General features: G+C 40.4%; 1 protein-coding gene across 1 annotated transcript; it reads left to right on the top strand.

The window, feature by feature from the left end:
* Positions 1 to 16: 16 nt before the first annotated feature.
* Positions 17 to 21,967, top strand: RPA1 (replication protein A1). The gene is made up of 17 exons (XM_030462500.1): positions 17 to 163; positions 464 to 511; positions 744 to 822; positions 1,388 to 1,496; positions 2,244 to 2,332; positions 6,631 to 6,717; positions 7,889 to 8,021; positions 9,010 to 9,112; positions 10,208 to 10,276; positions 10,418 to 10,610; positions 11,710 to 11,849; positions 13,163 to 13,311; positions 14,559 to 14,691; positions 15,731 to 15,907; positions 17,178 to 17,285; positions 20,531 to 20,617; positions 20,961 to 21,967. Exons 1-17 carry the CDS (start codon positions 131 to 133, stop codon positions 21,066 to 21,068), a joined length of 1,845 nt encoding a protein of 614 aa, XP_030318360.1. The 5' UTR covers positions 17 to 130; the 3' UTR covers positions 21,069 to 21,967.
* Positions 21,968 to 25,319: the final 3,352 nt, after the last annotated feature.

Consider the following 25,319-nt stretch of genomic DNA (forward strand, 5'->3'; position numbering starts at 1 on the left):
GGCGCTGACGTAAGGACGCGCCGGAAAGAAGGGGCACGGCTCCGGGCGGCGGGAGGTTTTGGCGGCATTGGCGGAGTGAGGCGGGAGACGCAGCAGGACCAGCACCGGTACCGGCACCAACACCAGCATCATGACCGTTCGGCTGAGCGAGGGGGCTATTGCGGTGAGGGGACCGCGCCGGTGGTTCCGCGGGTTGGGGCTGGGCCTGGGGGTGAAGACTGGCTTGGGCCTGGGGTTTGGGGGTGAAGACTGGGTCGGGCCAGGGCCTGGATCTGGCCTGGTCCTGAGGGGAGAGCCGGGGCTCAGGAGGCAGGGAGGGCCCTGTCCGAGTTCATTCGTATCGGCCGTTCCTGCGGCTCTGGCTGTTCGGCGGTAGTTCCCCTTCAGTTGCGGGTCTGGAAGCGTTTTGGGGTGAAGTGCTGTTGGCGGCACCGTTCTGAGGGTTTCTCCTTCTTTTCTCCAGGCCATAATGCAGGGGGAGAACATCTCCAAGCCCGTGCTGCAAGTCATCGTGAGTACTCTCCATTACCTTCCCTACCAGTCTGTTGGTGACTGAGGGGCTGCTGGGTGCAGCCAAACCTCTGCAGAGGGGCTGAGCAAGGCAGATGTGTTCTTAATTTCATTTGACATGACTGGGGCTATTCTGTTTATATCAGTGCTCGTAAACAAAGCTGAATAAGATAAGTCACTTTATGCTCTTAAAGTTGTTTCTTGAGGACTAATAGCTTTTTGTCTCCCCTCAGAACACACGGGCCATTGCTACAGGAAATGGGCCACCACGGTACAGGGTGCTGATGAGTGATGGGGTTAACACACTCTCCTGTGAGTATGAAAAGCTGCAGTGAGGTTTTTTTGTTTGTTTTTTTTTTTTTCAAAGTGTGGGCATACTAATAGTGCTGAAGTTTGCAGGCTTGTGTTGAGGTGCAAAGTGAAATGGCTGCTGGAGGAGAATGTGGCTTATATGAGAACCTGAAGTATGCAGCTGCCCTTTGCCAAACATTTGGGCAATAATCCTCTTTTGGAACTTTTTTTGTGACCTTTAAGTGATTAACTTGCCACAGGGTATTATGGGAATATAGAAATGTGTACATGTTTTTGTAACAGTGATTTTGAAGTAATTTATCTTAATCTTTCTGACTTCTTTGGTGAATTATTATTCTAGCTACCAGTGCACCATGGAATTGGGGGAAGAAATACAGTATAGTTTATGCTTAGCTTTGATGGTTCCATAGCAGGTGCACTGTGTTCTGTGTGTTACCTAACTGAGCAAGCTGTAGACCTAATGCAGCACAGGAAACTGGCTGGAACAGTTGTGGCCAGCCATGGCAGACCTGTTAATGTTGGAATGTGTTAATTGTTTCATTGGTTTTTTTCCCTGTTCTTGCAGCATTTATGTTGGCCACACAGCTGAATTCTCTGGTAGAAGAGGAAACCTTAGCAGCCCAATGTATTTGCCAGGTTAACAGATTCATTGTCAACAGCCTGAAAGATGGAAGGTAGTTACGTTTCTTAAAGTGTGGTGCTCTGTCCTTTGTGACTAAACAGAGGCCATATGCTTTTGTTTGGGATTATCAGAAAATACTCAGTGTTTAGGGTGCAGGAAAGGAAGTACACAGCACAAGCATTAGCAGAAATAAACAAAAAACACAAAATGTGACTGCAGTGGGTTCAGATTTGCCTAGTACAGTGACTTATTAATGTTAAAGTTCCAGTTGGATTGTCCCCAGTTATATAAAGCTTCATCTAAAATTCATGTTAAATTACCTGCTGTGGAAAAGAAACAGCACAGATTTCTTGTTACTTACCTGTTATGAAAATTTGAGGAAAAGGTTGTAGAATATTGCAAACCAAGAAGAGATCTGAGTGAATTATGTACAAGCTATTTATGTATCTAGAAGGATGTGAACTAAGGTTCATATTCTTTTTACTCAGCTTTTTTGTGGAGGGAATGTAACTTCTTTGGAGGCAGGGAATATATTCCTTCCCATAAAATCTGCTTTTAAAACACTGTGTTGTTTCTGTGTTCAACCTGTCATGGCTGTCCTTGAGGAAATGTGATACTGTTCCAAGCCTCCTGGCACTTCATGAGAGGGTTAATTTAACAGTGGAGAGCATTTGTCTTCCAGATCCCCTCCAAAGAATCAGCCCCAAATGGTTCTCTAGTCTGCCCAAAAGATATTCAGAGTCTGATAGACTTGCAGAGGGAGTGAAAGTCTTTATTGCTGTTTGTTCTGTGCCTGCAGGAGAGTGGTTATACTGATGGATTTAAGTGTTCTGAAAACTGCTGATAAGGTTGGTGGGACCATTGGCAATCCAGTGCCATACAATGAAGGTGAGTGGCCTCCATAACCAAATCTCTCTCTGAACAGACTTGTTATGGTGCCCTTTCAGCTCTCTGTTCCTTTCACTTAAAAAGAAGCAATCAGGTGTGCTAAGCTTCCCTATGCCTGGAACAGTGATGTCCAGGTCTTGAAAATCTTTTCTATTTGTGCAATGCAAATAGCTTCTCTTCATATTTTAATAAACTACACCATAGCTGAAGCTTCAGTCTCTGCAGGGTATTGGGAAGTATCTATACTGTATGATTACATTGACAGGTTTTTATTATATGTTAGTGGTCTCTACCTGGAGTTCCAGTAAGTATGCAGAAACTGTTCTATGTCTCTTCATAATGACTAACCAAGCAGGTTTGTATTTTTTCTGCCTGAAAAGAAAACAGCAGGAGGAAGAGGTAATAATAATCTGTGAAACTCTAAAATGGCACAGAGAGGGGCTGAATAAAGAATGATGAATCTCTTTTTCTTTCCTTCAGTCATTTGATGCTCTTTAGTTCCCCTGTTGTCAGGCAGTGGTTTTAAAACAAAAGCTGTGCAGCACCCCCAAAACAGGGTGCAGTTAAATGATGGAAGTCATTGAGGTAGGTGCCAAAAATTGGCACAGGCTCAAAAGCCAATTAGACATGAAAGAAAAAAAAAAATCCATTAAAGGCTGTTAAACATAACAATACATCCTCTGCATGAATGTTAGGTTCAGGAAGCACTAAAGCTTAGATTGCTCAGAGCATCTAGATGAGAGACTGTCAGGAAAACACAGCCAGCAGACAGACTTCCTTAAGCACCTGTCCCTACCCTCCATCTGAAAAACAATGATGCTCTGGGTGGACCTTACCCAACCTGCCATGAATCTTTTATTTTTATTATTTCAGATAAGTTTTCATTTTCATGTAATGAGGGTACAGTTACCAGGCAAAAATTTTTGGAATTAATATTATTTGCCTCCTCCTGAGACATGCTTAAAAGTATGTTCTGCTCTTCCAGTTCTGATCTTTAGAAAAAGAGAGAGGATAATAAGCACTTATTATCTACAGATTATACACAGATAATGGCAGAAATTTAATAACAAAGAGCTCTTCTTGAAGAATATTTTTTCCTGGTAGAAGTGAACTAATATATTTTTACTACTAAGAGACCAGACAGTCATGGCAACAGTTTTCTGTAAGATATTCTCTGCAAAGGGTGGTGGTAGGTACTCTACCATTCTGCTTTAAAATCTTTACTAATCAAAGTAGAAATGAGACTTTGTTGCAAAGGCAAATACATCTTTCTTCATTAAATTTTCTTTTTCCTAGGGAATTGGGGGGATGGTTACTAAATGAGCCTAAAGAATCCTTTGTTCCTTTGATAGTTACTGAGCTAATTGCTGTTTAAAAATGTGTTGACACCTCAGATTTTACACTTTAATCCCACAGTTGCTGTAGAGACCAAGATTTTCAGCGTAGCTATTGAGACTGTTTTGTGTCTTTCTCCCTTTTCTCTTGCTTGAGTGCTACAAAAACTCGTGAACTACAGTGCTTTCCAGTTATCATATTGTTGCTTAGAAACAACTGGGAATGTGATATTTTGGAGAACTGGGCTGAAAATACACCTTTTAAGAGTATACATTTGGGTAAAATTAGCATGACTTTGATCAAAGTTGTGCTCTTGCTTGCAGAAGTATGCAGCAATGAAGTTTTCAAATTGCTTTTGGAGATGCTGGAGGTCTATGATGGTATTAAGTGTGGCACTAGATAGTTAAGAGATACCAAATTTGATGTGATGGGGTTTTCATTTTCACACTCACCTTATCCTGCAGATTCCAAACCCTTTTATTTGACACTAAATAATGCTTCAGTCACAGAAGATGGTAATAGTTTAGATTCAAGATGCTTCACTCAGCTCTTCTGCTCTGCAGGGCTGCCTGGTTTGTTATGAAGGCCTTGATAAAATGGCAAGGTGGAATTCAAGCTGCAGGTTTAAGTTCTTATATATATTGGGACTGTGTTTTTGAGGAACATCCAGCTAGTGCAGAATGAGTTATTAAGAGCAGTTTGGGGTTTTCATGGAAACAAAATAGTTCAGGTGTTTTAAAGTGAATATTTAGTCCTACTTTTAGTCTTACTTGAAATTAAGATTTCAGATTGCTAGACCTAGGATTAAGGAATATACTTTCCTAGACTGGAATACACAGTAGGATCTGGGGAATGAGAAGCTGGCTCTTGGCCACTGTACACTTGAGCAGTAGGTAGTTAATCTGCCTAACAAGGGAGCTGGAGACAGAGTCTTTTTAATACATATCAGAAAAACTTTTCAGTCAGCATTTCATAATAGTATTGAAAATTAAGATGGAGCAGTTTAGTTCTTGTTGAAAACTAGATGGTAATGTTATTACTGTAATTAATCTAAATCAAATTACTCTCATGCTGGACTTTCTTCTTGCTATGGCAGTTACTTGCTACTTATGGTTTACTTCTGTCCTTAATCTGTGTTGAAACATTTGTGTACTTCTGCATTCACTTGGACTCTTCTTGCCCTTCCCACCATCGTGTTTAGGTGGGAAGGTGGGAAATGCATTCTTTCAAAGTGCATTTTCTTCCCTCCTCTTTCCCCACCCGCTACCAAAAATCATAGTTTAGGAATCCCCAGACTCTACAAGCAAGAAAACTTGAGAGAGATTTCTGCTGCTTCTGTATTTGAACACAGGTGTGTTAATATGGTCTAAATCTCTTGGGAAACACCAGGCTATGGGTAGGCAGCCATTAAAATGTGGATTTGTGTTTCATTATTTGTGAGTGTTCTAATGTATGGGGTGATCTTTTGTTGGGTTTTTGGCGGTGTTTTGCTTTGTTTTGTTTTTTAACTAAAAAATCCTATGGGGAAAAAATAAAAAATAGGGACAGAAGTAGGAAGGAAGCTTTTTGCTGTTCCATATGCACATTCCTGTTCTGAATATTCTTTCCCTGCACTGACATACATTTCTCTTAATGTCTTTTGTTGTTTTGGTTTTTTTTTTCTCCACAAAATGAATTTGTGGTGTTGAGCACTGACCCTGGCTGGGTCCTCCGAGTACCAGAGGCAGCTGAGGGAGGGTGAAATTTGGCTTCTCCACCTAGCGGATTCTGCAGTAAATGCACAGAATTTGTGCACGTTTGACGTCACTCTGTTGCTATGGAGACCGCTGTCACCAGTGCACCGATGTGACTCGACTGCGGCAAGTTAGAGGAGCAGATTGGTTTTTGTGCAAGGACCTTGTTTGGGATTAAAAATAACCAGAGGGTTGCCTCTGTAGGCTGCACATCAGGCAACACTACGTCAGGGGGTCTCCTTGTTCTGTTTCTGCTCCTTCCCTTCTGTGCCATCATTTCTTGCACCTCACCTCTGGGATTCTCTGTGTTTCTTCCCTGTGATGCCTGTGGGCTTGGTCCCGACCTTCTTTTCCACTTTCTCTGACCATTATCCTCCTCACACCCTAAATCAGGGGGGGAGCTTTGCCTGCTAAGGCCTAGGACTTCCTGCAGACTGATGGCTTAAGAATTAATTGCATCCAAAAAGAGAGAAATGCTGGAGATGTTCTCATCTGGAGGCAAAGTATGATAGGACAAATTATTCTACAAAGGAATTCAAATTTTTGAACGGTAGATTAGTCTCCTAATGTGCTATTTCTCTAGATAGGTCACTCTGCTCTTTTGTAATTTGTCATCAATATCAGGCAAGTAAAAGTCTTGGAATCTGAAAAAAATGCACAGATTGTACTTACTGTGGCATCACTTTGCTCCCTATGCAATATGCTACTGTGTCCCAAGAGGGACTTCAATGAATGCTGAAATGATGACTTCATCACCCCCACATTAAATATCTTCATATTTTGGAAATAGAATAGAGTAGGGATTTTCTTTGGCTTGTGTAAACTCAGGTTTGACTTTGTCTGCTGAGTTTTTGGCCCTTTTTGGGTTTTAAGAGGGAATTCTCCTGCAGTTTTTATCTTAGCTGTAGCAGAAGCAACCTGTCAGAGCAATAGCATTCCATAAAAATGGAGAAGTTGTCAAGATTACTTCAGTGCTGTCCTTTTAAATAACTGTCAACCCTGAATTCATTCGAAGTAGAAAGCAGTTGCTTGAGGAAAGAGATCTGACTGAAGTTCCCTCCATAGTAATGATGTTCAGCAGATAGCACTGTGGTTTATAACACCTGAATTTTAGGGTGTGTTCTCTGTTTTAAATTATTTTTTTCACACATGCTTCTTTTTTAAAAAAAGACTAAAGAATATTTTTAATTGCTGTGCTCCCTACTGTACTTTTTTCCATTTGCTTACCAGGGCAAGGGCAGCAACGTTCTTCAGCTCCAGCAGCAAACTCAGCACCCAGCAAACCACAGCAACAAAATGGCAATTTGTCTGTAGCAGGTAAGACCAATCCTGGGCAGGAATTAGAGTTTCCATTTGTGCAGTTCAAAACTATAGCTTAGATTTTAAAAAGTTCCTTTTTATAATGGTGGTGTAACCAAACACTGCAATAAAGACTAGCCCATAGCTTAAAAAGATTAATTCTCTCAAGAGAATCCTTGTATTTAATAATAAAAAAGGGAAAAAAACACAAAACAGCCGTAGCTGTCCCTCTTCCCCAGTGAAAAAATCAGGAAACAACTTTGATGAATCAGAGTAAACTGAACATCTATCCTGATGCAATTATGCATTCTTGAAACAGAGCTCTGTGAACACCTGGGTCAGCTACAGCTTGGAGCTGGGCACAGGTGTTTGCCAAGGCATTGGTGCCAAAAAGTTTAGGTGGCACAGGACTGAAATAATTCGGTAGCTCTTCTATAAATTCAAGTTTCTGATCAAAACTTTCATAAATATCGAGATGCTGAAGAAAACAGTCAATTTAAGTATCAGCCTGTAGACTTTTTTTTTTTTTAAGCACCAAAGTTGTCAGAATTCTAGCTCTTACTACTGCTTTAACCTGTCTGTATTCTTCACTGCTGTGTTTAAGAAGTATTTTGAAATAGTAAAATTTTGACACTTGCTTACTCCAGCAGAAGACAGGCTCTGGCCTTGCTTAAAGCTGATCATAAGGATTCTGCATTTATGCATTAACAAGATTCAGTGTAGAATCAGCAGTATTGCTTTATGTCAGAAAATTATTTGATTGTGAGCTGCCATTCCCCAGTTGTTCTCCCAAATGGCATAGATCTAAAGCTGGATGTGCTGTATTTTGGAGAATATACTACTAGCTAGATGTTTCCCACTTAATGACTGACTCTGGGCACATCTCTGCTTCAGTGTAAGTGCTCTAAAGGTCTGAGAGTCTCTCTTCTGCAGCAGTTTGCAGCTTAGAGAATAATTGTGACCAAGAGAAGTGATTCAAGAAACTTTCAGCCACTCTGTGGTGCCCACGTAGCACCAAGAAAGGGGCTTCAAGTGCCTCCCCAGTGTTAAGTAGAACTTCAGTTTCTCTGCAGCTCCCTGTTATGTGGTGGGGAAAGTTCCACCTGATCTTGCACTACAAGTGGGTTTTAAGCTGGGTTTCATCTTCAAGCCTGAGATTCTTGATGCTTTGGTGTGCTTTTTTTGCAAGGTCCTCCTGCTCCAAAGTACCATGGTCCCCCCAGTCAGTTTGGCAAAGCAAGTGCTCCCAGCTCGATGAAGACTCCGGGGGGATCCCAGGCCAAAGTGGTGCCCATTGCCAGCTTGAATCCATACCAATCCAAGTGAGTTATCCTGGGATGGCAGCTGTTACTTAATCTCACAGGCATGAAGGAACAATAGCTTCTTGTTGCTTTCTCCTGTGTGGGTCTAGGTCAAATCATTGTTTGAGTTCCTTTGACTCCATTGGTTAACTTCAAACAAACAAAACCACCAATAACAAAAAACTCACCAGGGAAACAAACAAAACCCCCTCCCTTTGAACAGCTCTAGGAGTTTTAGGTTTTTTGTTTCTTGTTTGGGTTTTTTGTTTGTTGAATGGGTTTTTTTGGCTTGTTTTTAATTTCATCAGGTCTCTAGTAATCTTAAGGTTTGCCCTTGCATTGTCTTGGTGAAGTTACCCTGCTGAGCTTGATAGGTTTTTAATATTTTAGTTGAAAATCAATTGACTTCTCTTTTTTTTCTAAAGCAACCTTCTTTTTTGTAACTTAATGACAAAACAGCTCTGTGAGCTATTCACTTCGGCTACTGTTCTCTTGAAAAGCATGAGGATGTAATTATTTTGTGAATGACACTTTTAAGTTATGCAAACTGATTTGATTACCCAAGTTAAATGCAAATCCTATAATTGAGCTCTTGAGTTCTAGCATGTCTTTTCAGAACAGGCAAACTGCTGTATGAGAGATGTACCCTAAAAGAGTAAATGATTGGAGGTCTGCTTCTATGCAGGAGGATTGTTTGCTACTATTATCGTACTGGATGCTTTATGACTGGCTTTGTTGCTGCTTTCTCTACAACTTTCTGCTGTTAATGGTCTAGGCCATTAAAATAGAAAGCAGCAGAAAAGCAGGTAGAGTTGCTGAGGTGCAGTGGAAAGATACTGGCTTTTAAATGGTGATGTTCGTGTTCCAAAGATTTGTCAATTCAATCTTTTCTTTAAAAAGGAAAAAAACAAAAAATAAGAGAAGACATGGAACAGTGATTATTTTTTTTCTTATTTTCCTTTTTTTTTCTTTTTTTTTTCTGTTTTCTTTTTTCTTTTCATCATTTCAGGTGGACCATTTGTGCTCGTGTTACCCAAAAAGGCCAGATCCGCACGTGGAGCAACTCCCGTGGTGAAGGAAAGCTCTTTTCTATAGAGCTGGTTGATGAAAGTGTAAGTGTCGTATGCTGAGAAAAAGATAATGTATGCCAGATGCTGATGAACCCTTCATAAAGACAGAATAGAGGAAATAAAGTGTATTATAGGAAATGGGTTTTTTATTACAACTCGAGCTTTTATTCCCGTATTCATTAAGCTGAACATCCACCACCAGTTTTTATCCAGAATGAAGTCTTAAATGTATGGCATTACAGATTATTTTTCATCTAAGTCTATAGTGTGTGACTTAAATTTTTGTAGCTTCAAAATGTAGTTGTTTATGGGAACTGACAACGTAATACTTGGGTTTGTGGTGGTTTCTTGTAGTTTGAGAATGAGCTCTCATCCTAGCTTGGGTACACATTGCAAAATAAGGAGTGAGAAGAGCGTTGCCTCCAAGTTACAAGCTTTCATTTTCATGAGAATATGGCAGTACAAATTATTGTAATACTGGGAAATTTAATCTGTGGTTTGTTTGGGGAACAGTATCCAGTTAATCTAACTAAACTTGTAGTTTGTCAAACATCTTATCAAATTATACCCTTCTGGCATGAAAACAAACAAGATTCTGCTAGATTAGTGTAAAATGTGAGGTTAATAATATAACATGTTGTCATCAGCCATTTGTTTTCTGTGTGTACACTCTGTATTACACTGGTTTTTAAAAACCAATATATCTAGTGAACTTATTATTACTCTTACTTAAAGACTTGAGATGTATGAGCAGGTGTCACAGTGCACTGTGTGCTACCTTGTGGAGCTGCATGATGTATTTGAATTTTTTTTTTTTAATTTGTGGCATGTAATGGCAATTAATGCCCTTACCTTCTCAGGGGTGTGCATATATGTAGTTCTGATGCATTTCCTTCTGAAGCTGTAGATACACTAATGAGACTTGAATATGAGATTTGGTGGTCAGGTGTAGAATGTGTCATTTTAGCTGAACCTACAAATGTGAGGAGAATGTTTGTTTCTCACATGCCTGCAGCTAGCCTGGCAGACCACGCTGTGCCTGTAGAACTGATGCCACTTAACACTGCAAAGATTTCTTTTTATTTTTTTTTCTCATGCTGAATTTCAGTTCTGACCAGCTCTCCTGTTTTCCTGCAGGGTGAGATTAGAGCTACTGCATTCAATGAGCAAGCAGACAAGTTCTTTCCACTCATTGAATTGAACAAGGTATGGTAGCATTGTGCTTTCCATAGAGTGACATGAGCTAGAAGATAGGAACTTAAGCACAGCAAGGATTTTTAAAGGTGAACACAATCTATTTTCTCTGAGTGCTGATAATATCCTCTGTTTCATTGCTTTCTCCTGTAGGTTTATTATTTTACCAAAGGCAATTTGAAGACTGCTAACAAGCAATATTCAGCTGTTAAGAATGACTATGAGATTACATTCACTAATGAGACTTCAGTTGTGCCCTGTGATGATGCCCAGCATCTTCCATCTGTTCAATTTGAGTTTGTATCCATCTCTGACCTGGAGAACACGCCCAAAGACTCAATTGTTGGTCAGTCTAAGTAGGAAAATGGCAAGCTCTAAAGCTTTGAAGTTTTACTTTTGTGTCCTGAATGCTGGGGGGGAGGTAGTGAGCGTACAATACCTTGTGTGTTGTGAGCTCTGAAGTGAAAGTTGTCCAGTGATGGTTGCCACTAAAAATACCTCAGGCAGTTTTCCTGTTAAGATATCTTTGCCCGGTTCTGTTAACAATATATGATTATTTTTCTTCAAACCAGAGGCAGTAAATTATACTTGTTTATTGTGCTGTGATCATTGTTTTCCACAGAAAAGGGCTGAAAGAAAAATGTCCTTGCTCAGCACGTGTGCATTTCATACCTTCCGTGTTCTTGCTTTCTTTCACTATCTAATTATCTCTGTGGTGATTTTGGCATATTTCATTGCATCCAAGTCCAAGTTGCATGACTGTTTTGGCTTGCTTTGTGAAGTATTGGAGGTTTGTTTTTCTGTAATTTGTTGGGCAGAGTACTCCGGAAAAATCAGAGGCTTGGGTGGGGGCGAGGGTTCTCAGGTTTCATAGGCACAAGATGCCTGTGATTCAGAGGCATTCAGCTAAGGATTTTAAAGGTAGATCTGTAATATTAAAAATGGTGTATTTTTAGGGTGTGCAAAGGGAATTGTAATAGCTCTTACTACCCAAACATGCAGACTTGTTGAAATTGCAGCTTGAGGTTGTGAGGCTACAGTGAAGGCACCAGGCAGCTGCTGCTTCATGTTACAGTCACTTTGAAACCCCTTGCCTGAGAGCCTTGTGCTTAAACAGCAAGAGTGTGTGTTACAGGATCAGGGCTAAAATCCTTTGACAGAATGTGATGGGGAAAGATAGTACAGTGCCTTGATCTCACTAACGTGGTGAGGCTTGCATTCATGAGTATCTTAATGAATTCGTCAACAAAATTTCAGCACTGAAGAGTTCTGTGGTGGAGCATTCCTACCATAATACACTTAATTTCCATATCAGATTTTATTTGAATGGGGAGGTAGGAAACAAGGTAAAAATCTGACAGTAGGTTTGAATTCTTCTCTTGTGATCTTGTATTCCCCAATTGTGACCCTTGAGTAACTGTAAGTAAATTGTAACTGTTTTTCAGATGTAATTGGAATCTGTAAGAGCTATGAAGAAGTCACGAAAATTACAGTGAAAGCTAACAATAGGGAGGTATCAAAGAGGAACGTGCATCTGATGGATACATCAGGGAAACTGGTGACAGCTACGCTGTGGGGAAATGAGGTTTGTGCTCACTACCTGTTCTTTTAAGCAAAGGCTCCTTTGTGTAGGCTGAGGAGATGAGCATGATGTTGTCATCTGAGATGGGCAGAGCACTGAGACACAGTTCGGGGTGTTCAAGGATCAGGGGCAGAGAGAAGGTGAAAGACTGTCTGGTTTCATTCAGGTGTGATGTTCTTAACCTTTCTCTGACAAACTGCTGACATGATCTGACTAATGTGTTCTGAACAACTGCAGGCATGTCTCAAGTCCAAAGACTGAAGATAACAAGCTTCTAGTTAGGAAATTTATATGGGTTGCAGTTTGGTTATGGAAAAGCCCGCTGGCTACTGCTGTCTCATTTGAGAGGAGTTTTATTTGTAGGGTGGGGTACATGTTACCCAGCATAAATCGCTGCTTAATTAGGGGCTTTCCCTCTAGGGAAGAGGCTGTATCTCAGATGAGGAGTTTAAAGCACCAGAGCCTTGGTATTGAAAGTTTGATTAGCTGCAGTAAACTGTCTCTTTATCCTTTTAACAGGCTACTTTGTTTTCCAGTAATGTTGTAGATGCTTAGGGATTTATGCTCCAGTCTATAAAATGGGAGTGATCCTGCCAGCTTGACAGTGATGCTTTATGGCTAAATGATCAAGTGCAATGATATTGTAGGTACTAACCATCTGCTGATATAAATGAAAAAAACTGAGGTTCAGTATCACTAAGTTTTGAGGTTTAAACAGGTTGATCCACCTCCTGCTTGCTAAATGGTGTGGCATCCAGAAAATCCATGCCATTCAAAACCCCTCTTATGCCAAGAGGTTCTTTGTTAGTGTTGGGCTTTACTTGGGTGACAAACTGATGACAATTGAACAGCATTAAAGCAGCTTTATGAGATGAAAAACAGCAAATGGAAAGTTGAGAAAAAGTGTCTGGTCAGCATACTTACACTTCTACTTTGTTGTGGTAGAATAGATGTGACTGGTTTGGTCAAGCCAGGTGAGTTGTTTCATCTCCTTAAAGGATCTAATCTGACTAAAGAATGTCTCCTGTTTGGAGAAACCTCCATTCCCATAATCTTTTTGCCTTCCTAAAATCCTTGGTAAAACTCCTAACAGAGGGGACCAGTATTTGGGGTTTGTTTTCTAACCATTGATGTGCTTTAAGAATTACCATCTCCCAGGTAATGGGCTGTTAGCTTTAAATGTTAGCTGTCTTTTCTTAAACTCCTAGACAGTTTCATTCAGATTTGGTCTTTTGTCACAATCTGGATTATGACCACAGGTTCAGCACTTCAGTGTAATTTGCTGCTAATGTTTTCTGTTTTTTTCATGCATACAGGCTGAACAGTTTGATGGTTCTAGACAACCTGTGGTAGCCATCAAAGGAGCCCGAGTCTCTGATTTTGGTGGTAGAAGCCTTTCTGTCCTGTCCTCAAGTACAGTTATCATCAACCCTGATAGCCCAGAGGCTTTTAAGCTCCGAGGATGGTATGTCTGTGTTTATCTTGGTTCATTCCATCTCAGTGTGATGTATTTGTTTAGTTGTCTACTTGAGCAGTCTGTATACTGCTGAAGAAATGTACTAAAGAGTATGGATTCCAGGGTTATAGAAACTTCTCTTCCTTGAAAGCACTAGAGGCTGAAAGGCTGTCCTTTTCAAGTTGTTCAATTCAAAAACTTATAATTCCATGACAGACCTTGAAAAATTGAAATAGGAGTAGTGCATGCTGACCCAAAGATTTGGAAGGCAGCATGAAATCAGACTTGACCAGCTCCACTTTCTGAGGTATTAGATCTGAGAGAACAATATTTTTTTTTTTCCACCAGCTTTTTCCATTTTGTGGGATCTGTTATGCACTTAGTTACTACAGACTGGAGGAACTGTGTCATCTTCTGGTCTCTGTTCCTTATCAGAGATTTTGCAGATAGCAAAATAGCATTTTTATTGTTGTCAGGAAAACAAAGTGATTTCCTTGTGTTTTGTTTCTTCTGCTTTAAGTAGTTGCTCCACTGTTTGTTATAACTACTAATTTGGTGAGATGTGAGGTTCCTGAATCCTGGGCTTTTGGGTCCTAGTTAAATCACCCAAACATAGATAAAACACAGTGGCTCTCTCTGTCACTGAGCTGTGGTTCTGCCATATTTCAGAGGGTTGTTGAAGATAAAATTGGCTGTGGGTCTTAACTGCTACTGTCACACTAATTAGGTTCAGTTTTTGAGTCTTGGTGGTGTGTTTCTCAAATCACAAAAACCACCAGAATGGGATGACAGTGCAACCTTTTGCTGAACAGCAATTCTGTATTATTTTAACAGAGGAAGCATAATCTGTTCAATGCTATTTTCTTTTTCTTTCAAAGCTGCTGCGAAGATAATGGCACCATGTAATTTAATTTTAATTATGGAAATATCTTGATGCCCTTAAATCTTGTTATCTGACTGCCTTTAAGAAGCATGCAGTGCGTGGTTTGACCACTAGCTGGCAAACAAATTGCAGTTATATAGAACAAAGCTGTCATCCTTTGTGGGTTTATAAAATACTGTGCTAATTAAGTCGGACTATTAACTTATTCTGAAATGCTGTTTTTGTTTCTAATATACACAAATTATTGTAATTGTTTCCATTGCAATCATTGATAAAAAAAAAAATCCCTCATGTACCCGAAACTAAACGTAAGCTTTTGCTAAGTCTGTTTGGTCTGCCAACCAAAAATAGAATTGCATCTTTGTGGTTCCAGGTTTGACTCTGAAGGGCAGCTTCTGGAATGTGCTTCCATCTCTGATGTGAGGGGTGGGTCAGCATCTGGGGTGAACACCAATTGGAAAACTTTGTTTGAAGCCAAAGCTGAGAACTTGGGACAGGGAGATAAGGTAAAACATGGTCACTGAGTACAAGCCCTGAGTACTGGGGAGAAAATAGAGGTAGAATTTATGCAGGGATTCTGCTTATTGAAGTAGCCTGGTTGTTGAGCAGTATGTTCTTACTCTGTCAGAATTAATGCTAATAAATATTTTTTTCCCAAATAAATTCAGGCTTGTTGCTGATGGTGCAACATGATATTATGTTTGCAAGAAAATTGTAAGCCTTGTGTAATGGGGGGGGGGCAAGTTCACCCCAAGATGTTTATATAAATAGCACAAAGTGTTCTAGGAGAAACAGATGCATTAGGAGGAAGTGGTTTTCAAGGGTGAACACTTGGTCAATAGAAAAGCTCAGAATAAAACCTAGGTGCCTGGCATTCCAGTCCAGTAATATCTCTAGGCTGATACTGCTTCTTGATGTATTTTTAAATATTTTATCTTATTTTTTCAAACTAAACTATTTGCCATGTGCCAGAATTTCTATCTAAGGAAAGAACTTTACCTGTAATTTGGGTATTTTCTGTGAGTTTTTTTGCATGTGCTTCTTAAGCAACCTCTGTTTATCTGATGGCAGACTTGACCAAGGTCTTAAACCAGTAGGATGATTGTTTGGTATGGTGAGTGGGTATTTTGTTCTGTAGGCTATAGTTTAATCAAATGCTTATCTGGAATACTATACAGTAGACTTTAGTTTTTAATTGGATCCCAAAAGAAGCATAGGAAAGTGCAAAATCTTAATCCTGTGAGAAAGAGTAGATTTGAACAGAAACAATGGAAAAGCAAATATGCTTTATCTACAGAAAACATAGCAATTGGAGTTTCCTGCAGTGGAAACACAAAATAATCTTGCTGTAAGGGCTTTATTTAGCATAATGGAAGCCTGAAAATGATTGCAACAGAGGGGTTGATTTACAGTTTCCCAATAATCCATAGCTGTTAAGCTTTCTAATCCTAAATATCCGAGTATGGGCGCCTTGCTTTGTAGTTAATTCAGAATGGGAAAACATTTGAGTATTTTGAGGTTAATGTTGCACACTCACTCTCACAGGCAGATTATTTCAGTTGTGTGGGCACAGTCGTACATCTGCGCAAAGAGAACTGTATGTACCAGGCATGTCCCTCTCAGGATTGCAACAAGAAAGTAATAGACCAGCAGAATGGGCTGTATCGTTGTGAGAAGTGTGACCGTGAATTCCCCAACTTCAAGTACCGCTTGATGCTGCTGGTGAGTAAATGGATTAGAGGAGAGCACACTTCCTGACCATTTCCTCCTGCCATCCAAACAGGAAATCTTCAGAGAGAACGGGGTGTTGGAGTGCTGTTTGTTTGCTGTGCCCATGGGTTACAGGTGTACTTAAATTGCTTCTGTGCTCTACCTGAGCAAGGGATGTTTCATTGAGCTGATTAGCAGTTTGTTTTCCTAGTGCTCCAATTAAAAGCTTTTCTCTTTGCCAAAAAGTTGATGCTGGCTCAGTTGATTCTGGTTTCCAAGAGTACTATGCAGTGCAGAGTACAGATGGCCTACGCCTCTTCAGTAGTGAAGATAAACTGAAGGAAAATGGCATTTCTGGAGAGCAGTAATTGCACTTTTTACAGCTGCTACCTATATTTAGTATGTTTTTTGGAGTAGGTATTGTTCTGTCTCATGCTTTAATGGATCCTGCTCCAGAAAGTTGTCTGAGGATTATTATTGTGATGGCCACTTTCACCATAAGCACTGAACCTTCTCCTGTTTTACATTTTAAGTTGAGTTGTATCTGCTGCTTAGAAATGCTGTGCCAGGTGGGCATGCAGAGAGAAGGGAAGTGTCCCTGCAGTCTCGCTGAAACACAAACTGCTTCTGAATAATTTCTAGCAGATAACTTCTAGGAATCCACGAACTACTTTGCATAGCAGAATCATTCTCATAGAATATAAAAAGGGGAAACTGAGAGTACAATCATGGCCCTCAGAACAGCGTGTCTCCAATTTTCCTGTTCCTAATTGTCAAAGCAGCCAGGAAATGCATGTGAGGCTGGTACTTGATCTTTTTACTGCTCTGTGTCATTTGGTAGTTTCCTCATAACATAGTATTACAAGGTTTTATGCTCAAGTACACACAAAATAAAAGCAGTTTGCAGGTGTGATGGTGGACCCCTCGGTGGTGGTTGTTCTGGGTTACTTGCTCTTGCTCACAGCTCCTGAGTGACAGCAGCAGAGAGCTGAATATCCATCACTGTACTGCTGTGGTCTTGTTGGCCTTTTCCTGTGACACAGTGTGCTGTCAATGTTAACTTACCAGAAGTTACTGTGATATTCTGTGGGGCTTAAAAAAGGTAGTAAGTCACTGCCTTCCACCCTCAGTGATGGGAAGTACTTAAAATACACAGGGCTCTGATAGGTGCTGGAAATTCAGAACTAGCTTTGAAGTAAATTTATTTTGTACGGTCTTCTGTCATCCTTGAGGAATAGGCAACTGGACAAAATAACCAGTTGACTTTTTTGTTGTTTTTTAGGTGACCATTGCAGATTGTCTTGAGTATCAGTGGGTGACTTGTTTCCAAGAATCAGCAGAATTCATTCTTGGACAAAATGCAGCTTTCCTGGGAGAACTGAAGGAAAAGGTCAGTCAATTAACTTACTGTATTTTTAGTAAATGTCTAGAAGCTGAACTGTGACTGTGGTTCAGACAGCTTGTTGGACTGCCATTAAGTTTCTTTCTCTCTCTTCTTTTTTTTTTTTTTTTTTTTTTAAATCCTCCTGGTAAGCAAATATTCTTGAAACGTTGACTTTGAAGGCAGTTTGGAGAAAGACAAAACACGTGTGTGGAACACCAGTGCTGATCCCTCAGAGAGCAGGATCTGCTCCCTGTTGCTGTGGAAATTTGAGGCATTATTAAAACAAATACAAAAATGCCATATGAAAGGAAGAGATGCTAGTCTTTATTTGGCAAGAATTTGTTCTTGTCCTTTCTCTGGGTAATAGGCCAACTCAGGGGGCTGGCAGCCCAAGATTGTTCTCCAGATGTTGGACTTCAGGATCTTTTACAAGTTCATGGATCATTGCTTCTCCCTAGTGTGAAGTTCTTGGCAAGGACTTGTTTACTCTCCTCAGGATTATTTTCCACAGGCCATCTGCCTGGAGAACTGGTTTCCCCCATAGTTTGCTCCCACAGTCAGTCTGTCTACCTCTGAGTTCTTCTGCTCTTAAATGCTGGAGATTCAGCCTGTCCTGATCACCTGGACCTGTAGAGACAACCCATTGCTTGACACAGTACTACAGCCTTTAGAGGGCTGACAGCTTTAACACAGGTTGACTCCAGTAGAAGAGACAGGCTGTCTTAGTGTTGTGCTTAGATTAAACACTGAAAAAAAATCTGAAAAAAACCCAAACTGTTTTAGCTATGAATGCTAACAACATTATCCCTAGTCTGTTCCAAAAACTTGTTTACAAAATCAAAAAGTTCCAGAACACTTTGTATGTATCTTTGTTAATAAGCAGGAAGCTTTTTGTATTGATGTGTGTTAGTCCACTTCTGAAGGCTCTTTTCCCCACCAGGTATTATCAGAAACTTTGTGGGTCATACGAAAACCATGACTTGTAAAATGGGTCATTGGCAGAAATGCTTAAGTGATCTTTCTTTGACAGATTAGAACATTTTTTCAGATTGTAAGCCATTAAACACTGACAGACAGTATTTTCCTCCCTTCCTCACTATGTGTTCCTCTGCTGCATTTTCCTTATTCCCAACCAAAATAATATTTTCCTGATTTTTAATTGTCCACTATATAAAACAGATGTGAATTTGTGTTTTTTTAAATGATGTTACAGAAAGCATAATTAATTCTTGCATTGCTGTTCTGCCAGGCTGAGGCTGGTTGATACTAGGGCTCCACAGATACACCAAATGTTGGTTAACCCATTGCTTGGCTGTGGGAAGGGAGTGAAGCAGGAGGGATTGTTGAAGCTGTAGTCCTGAGTTGTTCTGAGACACTGTTGTAAACCTCATCTACTTCTGCACAGCAGAGCTAATTTTCCTGTAACCTGCATACAAGAATGATTTTTGGAAACTTTTTGCACTTTGGCTCTCTAAAAGTGGTACAAAGCTTGTGCTTCTGGGATGCCTAAAGGTTTTGTGACATTCTGAAGGCTGCACACATCTGTTTGGTAGGCAGGTGTATTGCTAGGGCATTCTAATTAGACATGCTTGCACTTTTACATTTCTATTTTCAGAAATTTTTAACTTGTCAGTATTTCCTTACTTCAGTGTTGCTTAATCTCTGCTAGAGCTCACACTAAATTTTAGTCACTTTTAGTGCTGGAGAGAACTGGGTGGTGAAGGAGAAAGAGAAGATCCTATGTAACAGTACAAACATGTAATGTCTTTTGAAGAGCTGCCTAATGGAAATGGCTGAGGATAGAAAATGGAACATAATATGGAATGAGCCCTTGAGTGGGAATGCTTTGTGTGCCAGGAGAAATTGTTTTTGATTTGACACTTTTATGAGCCTTTAAAAATGGTACTTGATGCACTTTCAGCAAGCTTTTCTTAGTGGTTTGTTGTTTTTTTTTTTTTCTCTGAAGACCTGATGCAGTATCCTGTGAAGCTGGTAGGAGTCTTTCAGCTGCTTACAGTGTGTTCTGAGTCCACATACAGCTGGTGACCATGCTAAGCATAGATAATACATGCATGTTTTTTCATCTACTTCTCCACTGTGCTTGTTATCAAAGGAGGTAATGCAGGGTTGCAGACTGCTATGCTAACAGCATTTTCTGCTCACTGATGGTTAGTGTAGTTTGTAGCAGAGCTGAAAACAGAAGCCAAATGATTTATTAAGTGAGTTTTCTTATCATCTAATCCATACAATGGTCAGAAGAAGGGGTTGTTAATATTCCGGGAGGAGATATCTACGTTTTGCAGTTTGTAAAACTAGCTGCTCCTGTTCACTTTCATTTGTTGTGATTTTTCTAAACCTTAGGAGGATGGCTGTGTAGTATAAAATAGTGCTGCACACATTTAAAAACAGCAGATGTAACACTTGGAAAATAAGTGAAGCTGAGGTGGGTTCAGTTCCAGATCAGATGCTCTGTCTGCTGCTGGAGTGACTGATCAAGTCAAGTGCATCTGGTAGATAAATACATTAATAATTACTTGTCTGCCTCATCATGGGGCTGCAGGGTTTTTGTGGAATGTCAGCAAAGGTTTTTACAGCCAGTTTTTACAAAAATAAACTTTTTCCACTATCCCCACAACTTGTCCGCTTCCTTTCTACTGTTTTGACAAACTGCTTGTTACAAATGATGATGATGTTTAGTGTACATATGGTAATTAGAAGCAGCTTATGTTATAAATATGACAGAGTCTTCTAATGGTAATAGAAGCATGTTCAAAATATGCATCTACTTTTTTTATAGAACATCCTCTTAAATAGGTCTGTGTCAGGATGTGAAGGATATCCAGCCTTGATGGATAAGCAGAGAAACAGATTGCCTACTAAGACAATTAATAGGGAAATAATTAACTCTGTCAGTGTTTGTGATCATAGCAGAACATCAGAATTAGCCAGTTAAGCAGCATGAGAGAATCTAATGTGGATTTATAGTTTTTTCATTCTGTACACTGGCTGCAGACTCAGTGCAACTGTACATTGTTTTGGTGAAGTAGCTAAAAAGTTTCAACCTTAAACTAAACTTTCTCTTAAATACTTTTAAGTTATGGTTTTGGCATCAAAATTTTTTGGGAAGATTCAGGTTTGCTTCCACGATCCAGTTAGTTCCACCATTTTGCCAACATCAGCAAAAGATGATCTGTTCCAGAAGTCGGAAGCCTGGAGTGTTTGCAGCTGATCTCTCTTTGTCCTTCTTGCAGAACGAGCAGGCGTTTGAAGAAGTGTTCCAAAATGCAAATTTCAACACATACGAGTTCAGGATCCGAGTGAAACTGGAGACTTACAATGTAAGTACCCTGCAAAAAGCTAATTATGTAGCTTGTGGCTTTTGTAGTTTGACTTGTCTCCATAGGAGGTGACTTTCTCCTCTTATATTTATGAGAAGCTTCCAAAGGTACTCGCTCATCGGTCTTGAGCACCAAAGGAGAGATCCACTGTCACTTCACTGCTCCCTCTCAGGTTCATCAGCCTGGCTCATTTCAGATAAAAACAGCATCTCTGGGAGTCATTTTACACTCCCAGCTGACCCTGCTACCAAGAGCAGTAAGTTGCTGAGGCAGAAGGAGGTTAGAACCCAATGCCTGGAGTACTGAGTGTTCTTCCTTTACATGCCATGTTTCTCCTTCACAGGATGAATCTCGCATTAAGGCCACAGCACTGGATGTCAAACCTGTGAACTACAGAGAATACTGCAAGAGGCTGATTGCAAACATCAGGAGGAACGCTCAGCTAGGGTGAGGAGGCTTGTGCTGACTGGCTGAAGCCAAAACTTCCAGGAAAAACTCAATAGATGATACTATATTGACTTCTTTTTCCCCACCCGTGTGTGGCAATTAGTTACACCATCCATGGTAATCCACTGTAGTGGGCTCAGTGACTTAATGCATTTCTCTGGAGATAGACCCCTCATAGATAAGAGTGCACTCTAATGGCTGCAGTGTTGTAGACTGTTGTGATCTATAAAGCTGTGACAGCTCTAAATGGATGGATTGCCAGGGTCTTTTAGACAAACCATTCAGGGTATTTGAAGCAAATTTACTTTCTTACTATAGGCACAGCTGAATTATATAACCCTCGTGTCTTCTTTGCAGAAAGTAGTGACAACCTTGACACTTTGACTTGTTCAGCAGAGGGTAGGAGGAAGAGTGTCAGACAGCTTTCAGATGTGGACGAAGGAGAACAGGTCTATTAGCTCAAGTTAGTTCCTTTCCATAGAATTCAAAGGCTTTCTCTTTCCACAGGTGCCACACAGTTGTTAATGCTTGGAATGGCAATATGGTAGAATTATTAATCAAAGACCTATCTCTTATATCTGAAGAATATCCTTCCTTCAGGGTTTAATAGACTGAGTCAGATGGGTCTGATATTAATCAAAATTGTCTCTTCTGAGGAAGGCAGATAAGCATTGACTCTCCATCCCCCAGGGAAATCTAGGCAACTACAAAGCATTGCTTTAGCTTTCTCTTCAATTAATACTATGGATTTTTGACTGACTTTAGCTCACATTTCCTGCTTATACATATTTTGTATGTTGGTATGTTCAGTTTCTTTGGTTTTATTTGTAATGATGTTAATCAGAAACAGGTCTTTAAATGGGGGAAGCTTTGTTTCAATAAACACTGTTTAATTTCTGTGTAGTGAATTTTGCTTTCTTTGAACACCAAAGACTTCTCATTACTGGAAAGCAATTAATTAGCTTTCATAATAAGCATTCACTTGGGGGAGATGTTACCTTATTACAAACTCTAAGGTTAGACTGAAGAATGGAGACTTCTTCGCCTGATGTTAACAGCATGGAAATGCAGTGATATTTTCACCATTTCTGTGCCTGAGAATGCTGATGAGCTGGCACTTCTGGGATTTTTATTGACGTTTACACAGCAGTCTAAAACTAACCAGGCTTTGAGATTTGTTCAGACATAGAGCTGGTACAGAAAACAGTAATTATGCTACTGGGCTTTTCAGTCAGCAGAGCATGCTAGCTCTGTGTGCTCCTAATCACATTAATTATGTGTTCCCTGGCTGCAGCTCACAGCTTGGCATTTGCTGCACAGCTCCAAGCAGCCAGGCAGTACTGCAGTGTGGGTCTCTGGTTTGCAAAACTGAAATTTATTTATTTATTTTGCTCTGTAGAGCACTGTTTCTTCATGTATTCAGTTGGTGCCCTTTGTTTCCCATAATTTCCTGTTTGTCATCTTAAGTCTTTGTGTTTAAGAACTGTAAATGCCATTTCCACTGATGGACCTAAAGGACTTTATCCTGGGCCCATTAGTTGCACAAGCAATCCCTTACTCTTTTTGGGATTCTGAGAATCATGACTGGGTTCTTCTGCTGATGTCTTGAATTTTTTATGGAAGTATTTGTTCCCTCTGACCTTGCTCATAAAGCATTGACTATAAAATTACAGCCTTCAGCACGGTTCCGGATTGACAAATGGTAGGTTAGTGGTGATAATCTAGCTTTCCACTCTGCTAACCAGTCTTTTAGTTCTGCTCCCCCTCCACCTCCCTCCCCAGTTTGAGGGGATTGATAACAAGTGGTAATGCAAAATGTTCCTTGAGGCTGTTTTTCAATTTAGGTATGGCTGGCTAGGAAGTGTTTTTAAGGGCATTTGTGTTAGCAAGTGTCTGCTGGCTCTGCAGCTTTAGGAGATGATGTTGCACACCTGCCTCTGCTGGGGCAGAGGGAATGGCTGCATGTTCATATCCCTGGGTTTCCTCAGCCCCAGCACTACAGATGGAAGGGAGCAGTACTTGATGGTGTTAAGGTATCTTACAGGATCAGCTGAATGACCTTGAGAATTGGAACAGAAAATCAACTTAGAGCAGTCTGTGAGAAAAGTCATTTATTCGAGGACTAATAAAAAAATAAAAAGCCCTGCTATAAAGTGGATGCTCATTAGTGACTGAAGAGTTGAAGGGTTTTAATCATGCTTTAATCAGCTAGTATATGATAAAAAAACATAAAGCTGTGTAAGGCAAGGTTTTTCTAGTGTAACTGTACAAGTACCATAGGTTTATGTAAGTCTCTTCTGTGAGCTCTCATCTGGGATGCTGTGTACAGTTCTGGTCTGTTATGTATAAAGGCAAAAAAGAATCTCAGCTGGGGTGAGTACAGAGGAGGACTGCACTGCTGAGTAGGAGAATGGAGATCTTTTTTAGGAGGGGCCTAGAAGAGCTTATTTAGCAAAATTATTCCTGAGAGGGGGATATGATTTCCCACATATATAATATATGTGTGTGTATCTATTACTTCTTTCCCCTGATCATAGGCTGGGACTGTTGGAGATAATGTGTTAATAAATTATTTGTCAATCAAATGAAAGTGAGGTTCTGAAGCAGAGGAGCCAGGGCAGGGAAGCTGTGGAGAGGTCTTCATTCTCTTCTCACTCCTCATTGCCAAGTGGCCGTGGCCATCCAAGCCCTGGTAGTTCACTGTAGGCACTGGCCATGGAAAACAGGACTTTAGGAGGCCCTGGGCTCTCTTCAGTGTGCTAATTAAGGAGAAGTGAGTGGACTCACAATGCTAATTGGAATTATTGGCAAACAAGCTTGTCTCTCCCTTCCCTTCATCATAAATCTCTCCCTGCTGGTGTCCAGGTGATTGCTGGATGGCTTCTGACATTATCTGGGCTTGAATATGTATTTGTTCAATTGAAAGGATGTTGGAATAACTCATAACTAGATCTCTGTGAGGTGAAGATCCCTGTGGCTGCTAATGTTTTGCTTTAAATTAAAAATACAAAGTGATGATGAAATTGGAAGGCTGCTGGTTTTGAACGGGCAGGTGTGAGGGCAATTACAGGAGAACATCAAGTTCTGGGTGGCTGAGGGAAGGTCTGGGACGTGCTTTGGTGTGTCACGTTCAGTTAGTTTGCTGTTTGTGTTAATTTCCACTGTTATGACTTAATGTATATTAACTTCTCCCTGTACCTGAATTTTAAATTACTGTTAGTGGCCTTTATGAGTCTTAAGGGGAGAGAGTCCTTTGGTTCAGATTCCGTTTTTAAGTTGCATCAGGTGTTTTTTGTTGTTTGGGGCTCTTCTTTCCCTCCCCCAGAATAAAGCTTTGAGGAGTAATATAGACTGAGAGCTGTTGTAAAAAACCAAAAGGTGGTCTTGCACGGATCAGAAGCATCTGCTCTGCTGTGTTTGGTAGCTGATTGCTTCATACTGTGGATGCTATGCCTGGCAGCTTGGATGAGTGTGTGTGTGTGTGTGTGTGTGTGGGTTTCCGTGTTCCAGCACGATGGGATTGTCCTTTTACTGCACGGGGTGTGAGAGTGGAAGCATTATGAGTCTGATGTTTTGATTCCTAATTCTCAGTGGTATTTACATTTGCTAGTTGCTGCCCAAGATGCAGAGTCACATCTTGAGGGGGGAGGAAGACGTGTACTTTCCTTTCATGTCCTGTTTCGTCATCTTTCCTTTTTGCCTTCTTTTAATATTCTGGCCCTTGATTTAAGCTGCCCTGGAGGAGAGCAGCCACCCCACAGGGCTTTTTCCTCACTGGCTGGAGGAGGTGCCTCTCAGGCAGTTGTGGGGCTGCTTAGGTGACTCAGACAGGAAAGAAAGAGAAATTTCTTACCACTTTCATGTAAAAGGCTTGAAATGGAGCAGGCTGCCTACTTCCAAAGCCTGTGTTTGGGGAAGGGAGTGGCAGTGTATTACGCGTTATAAATACTGGAGTAGTGCAGTAAATATCAGTAATCTTATTACATGGAGTGGAAATTCTCTTTAATACATTATCTGTGAGGATGCGAGAGGCTCACAGACCTCTCAGTTTGGGTTTTTTTGGTCTGTTTTCTGCGTTTACATTTTTACATTTCATTCATACCTTTTATTTCTCTTTTTTTTTTTTTTTTAAAGGTGGTTTGAATCACCAGATGGATTTTTCATGAGGACTGTTAGGCATTTTTCTGCCTATTTTGTTTGAATACTTAGGTGTCTGTGTTTGAAGGGTGGGGTTTGTTTTTGTTTTTTTCCTGTT

This window comes from Calypte anna, chromosome 19, assembly GCF_003957555.1.
Source record: "Calypte anna isolate BGI_N300 chromosome 19, bCalAnn1_v1.p, whole genome shotgun sequence".
Lineage (NCBI taxonomy): Eukaryota > Metazoa > Chordata > Aves > Apodiformes > Trochilidae > Calypte > Calypte anna.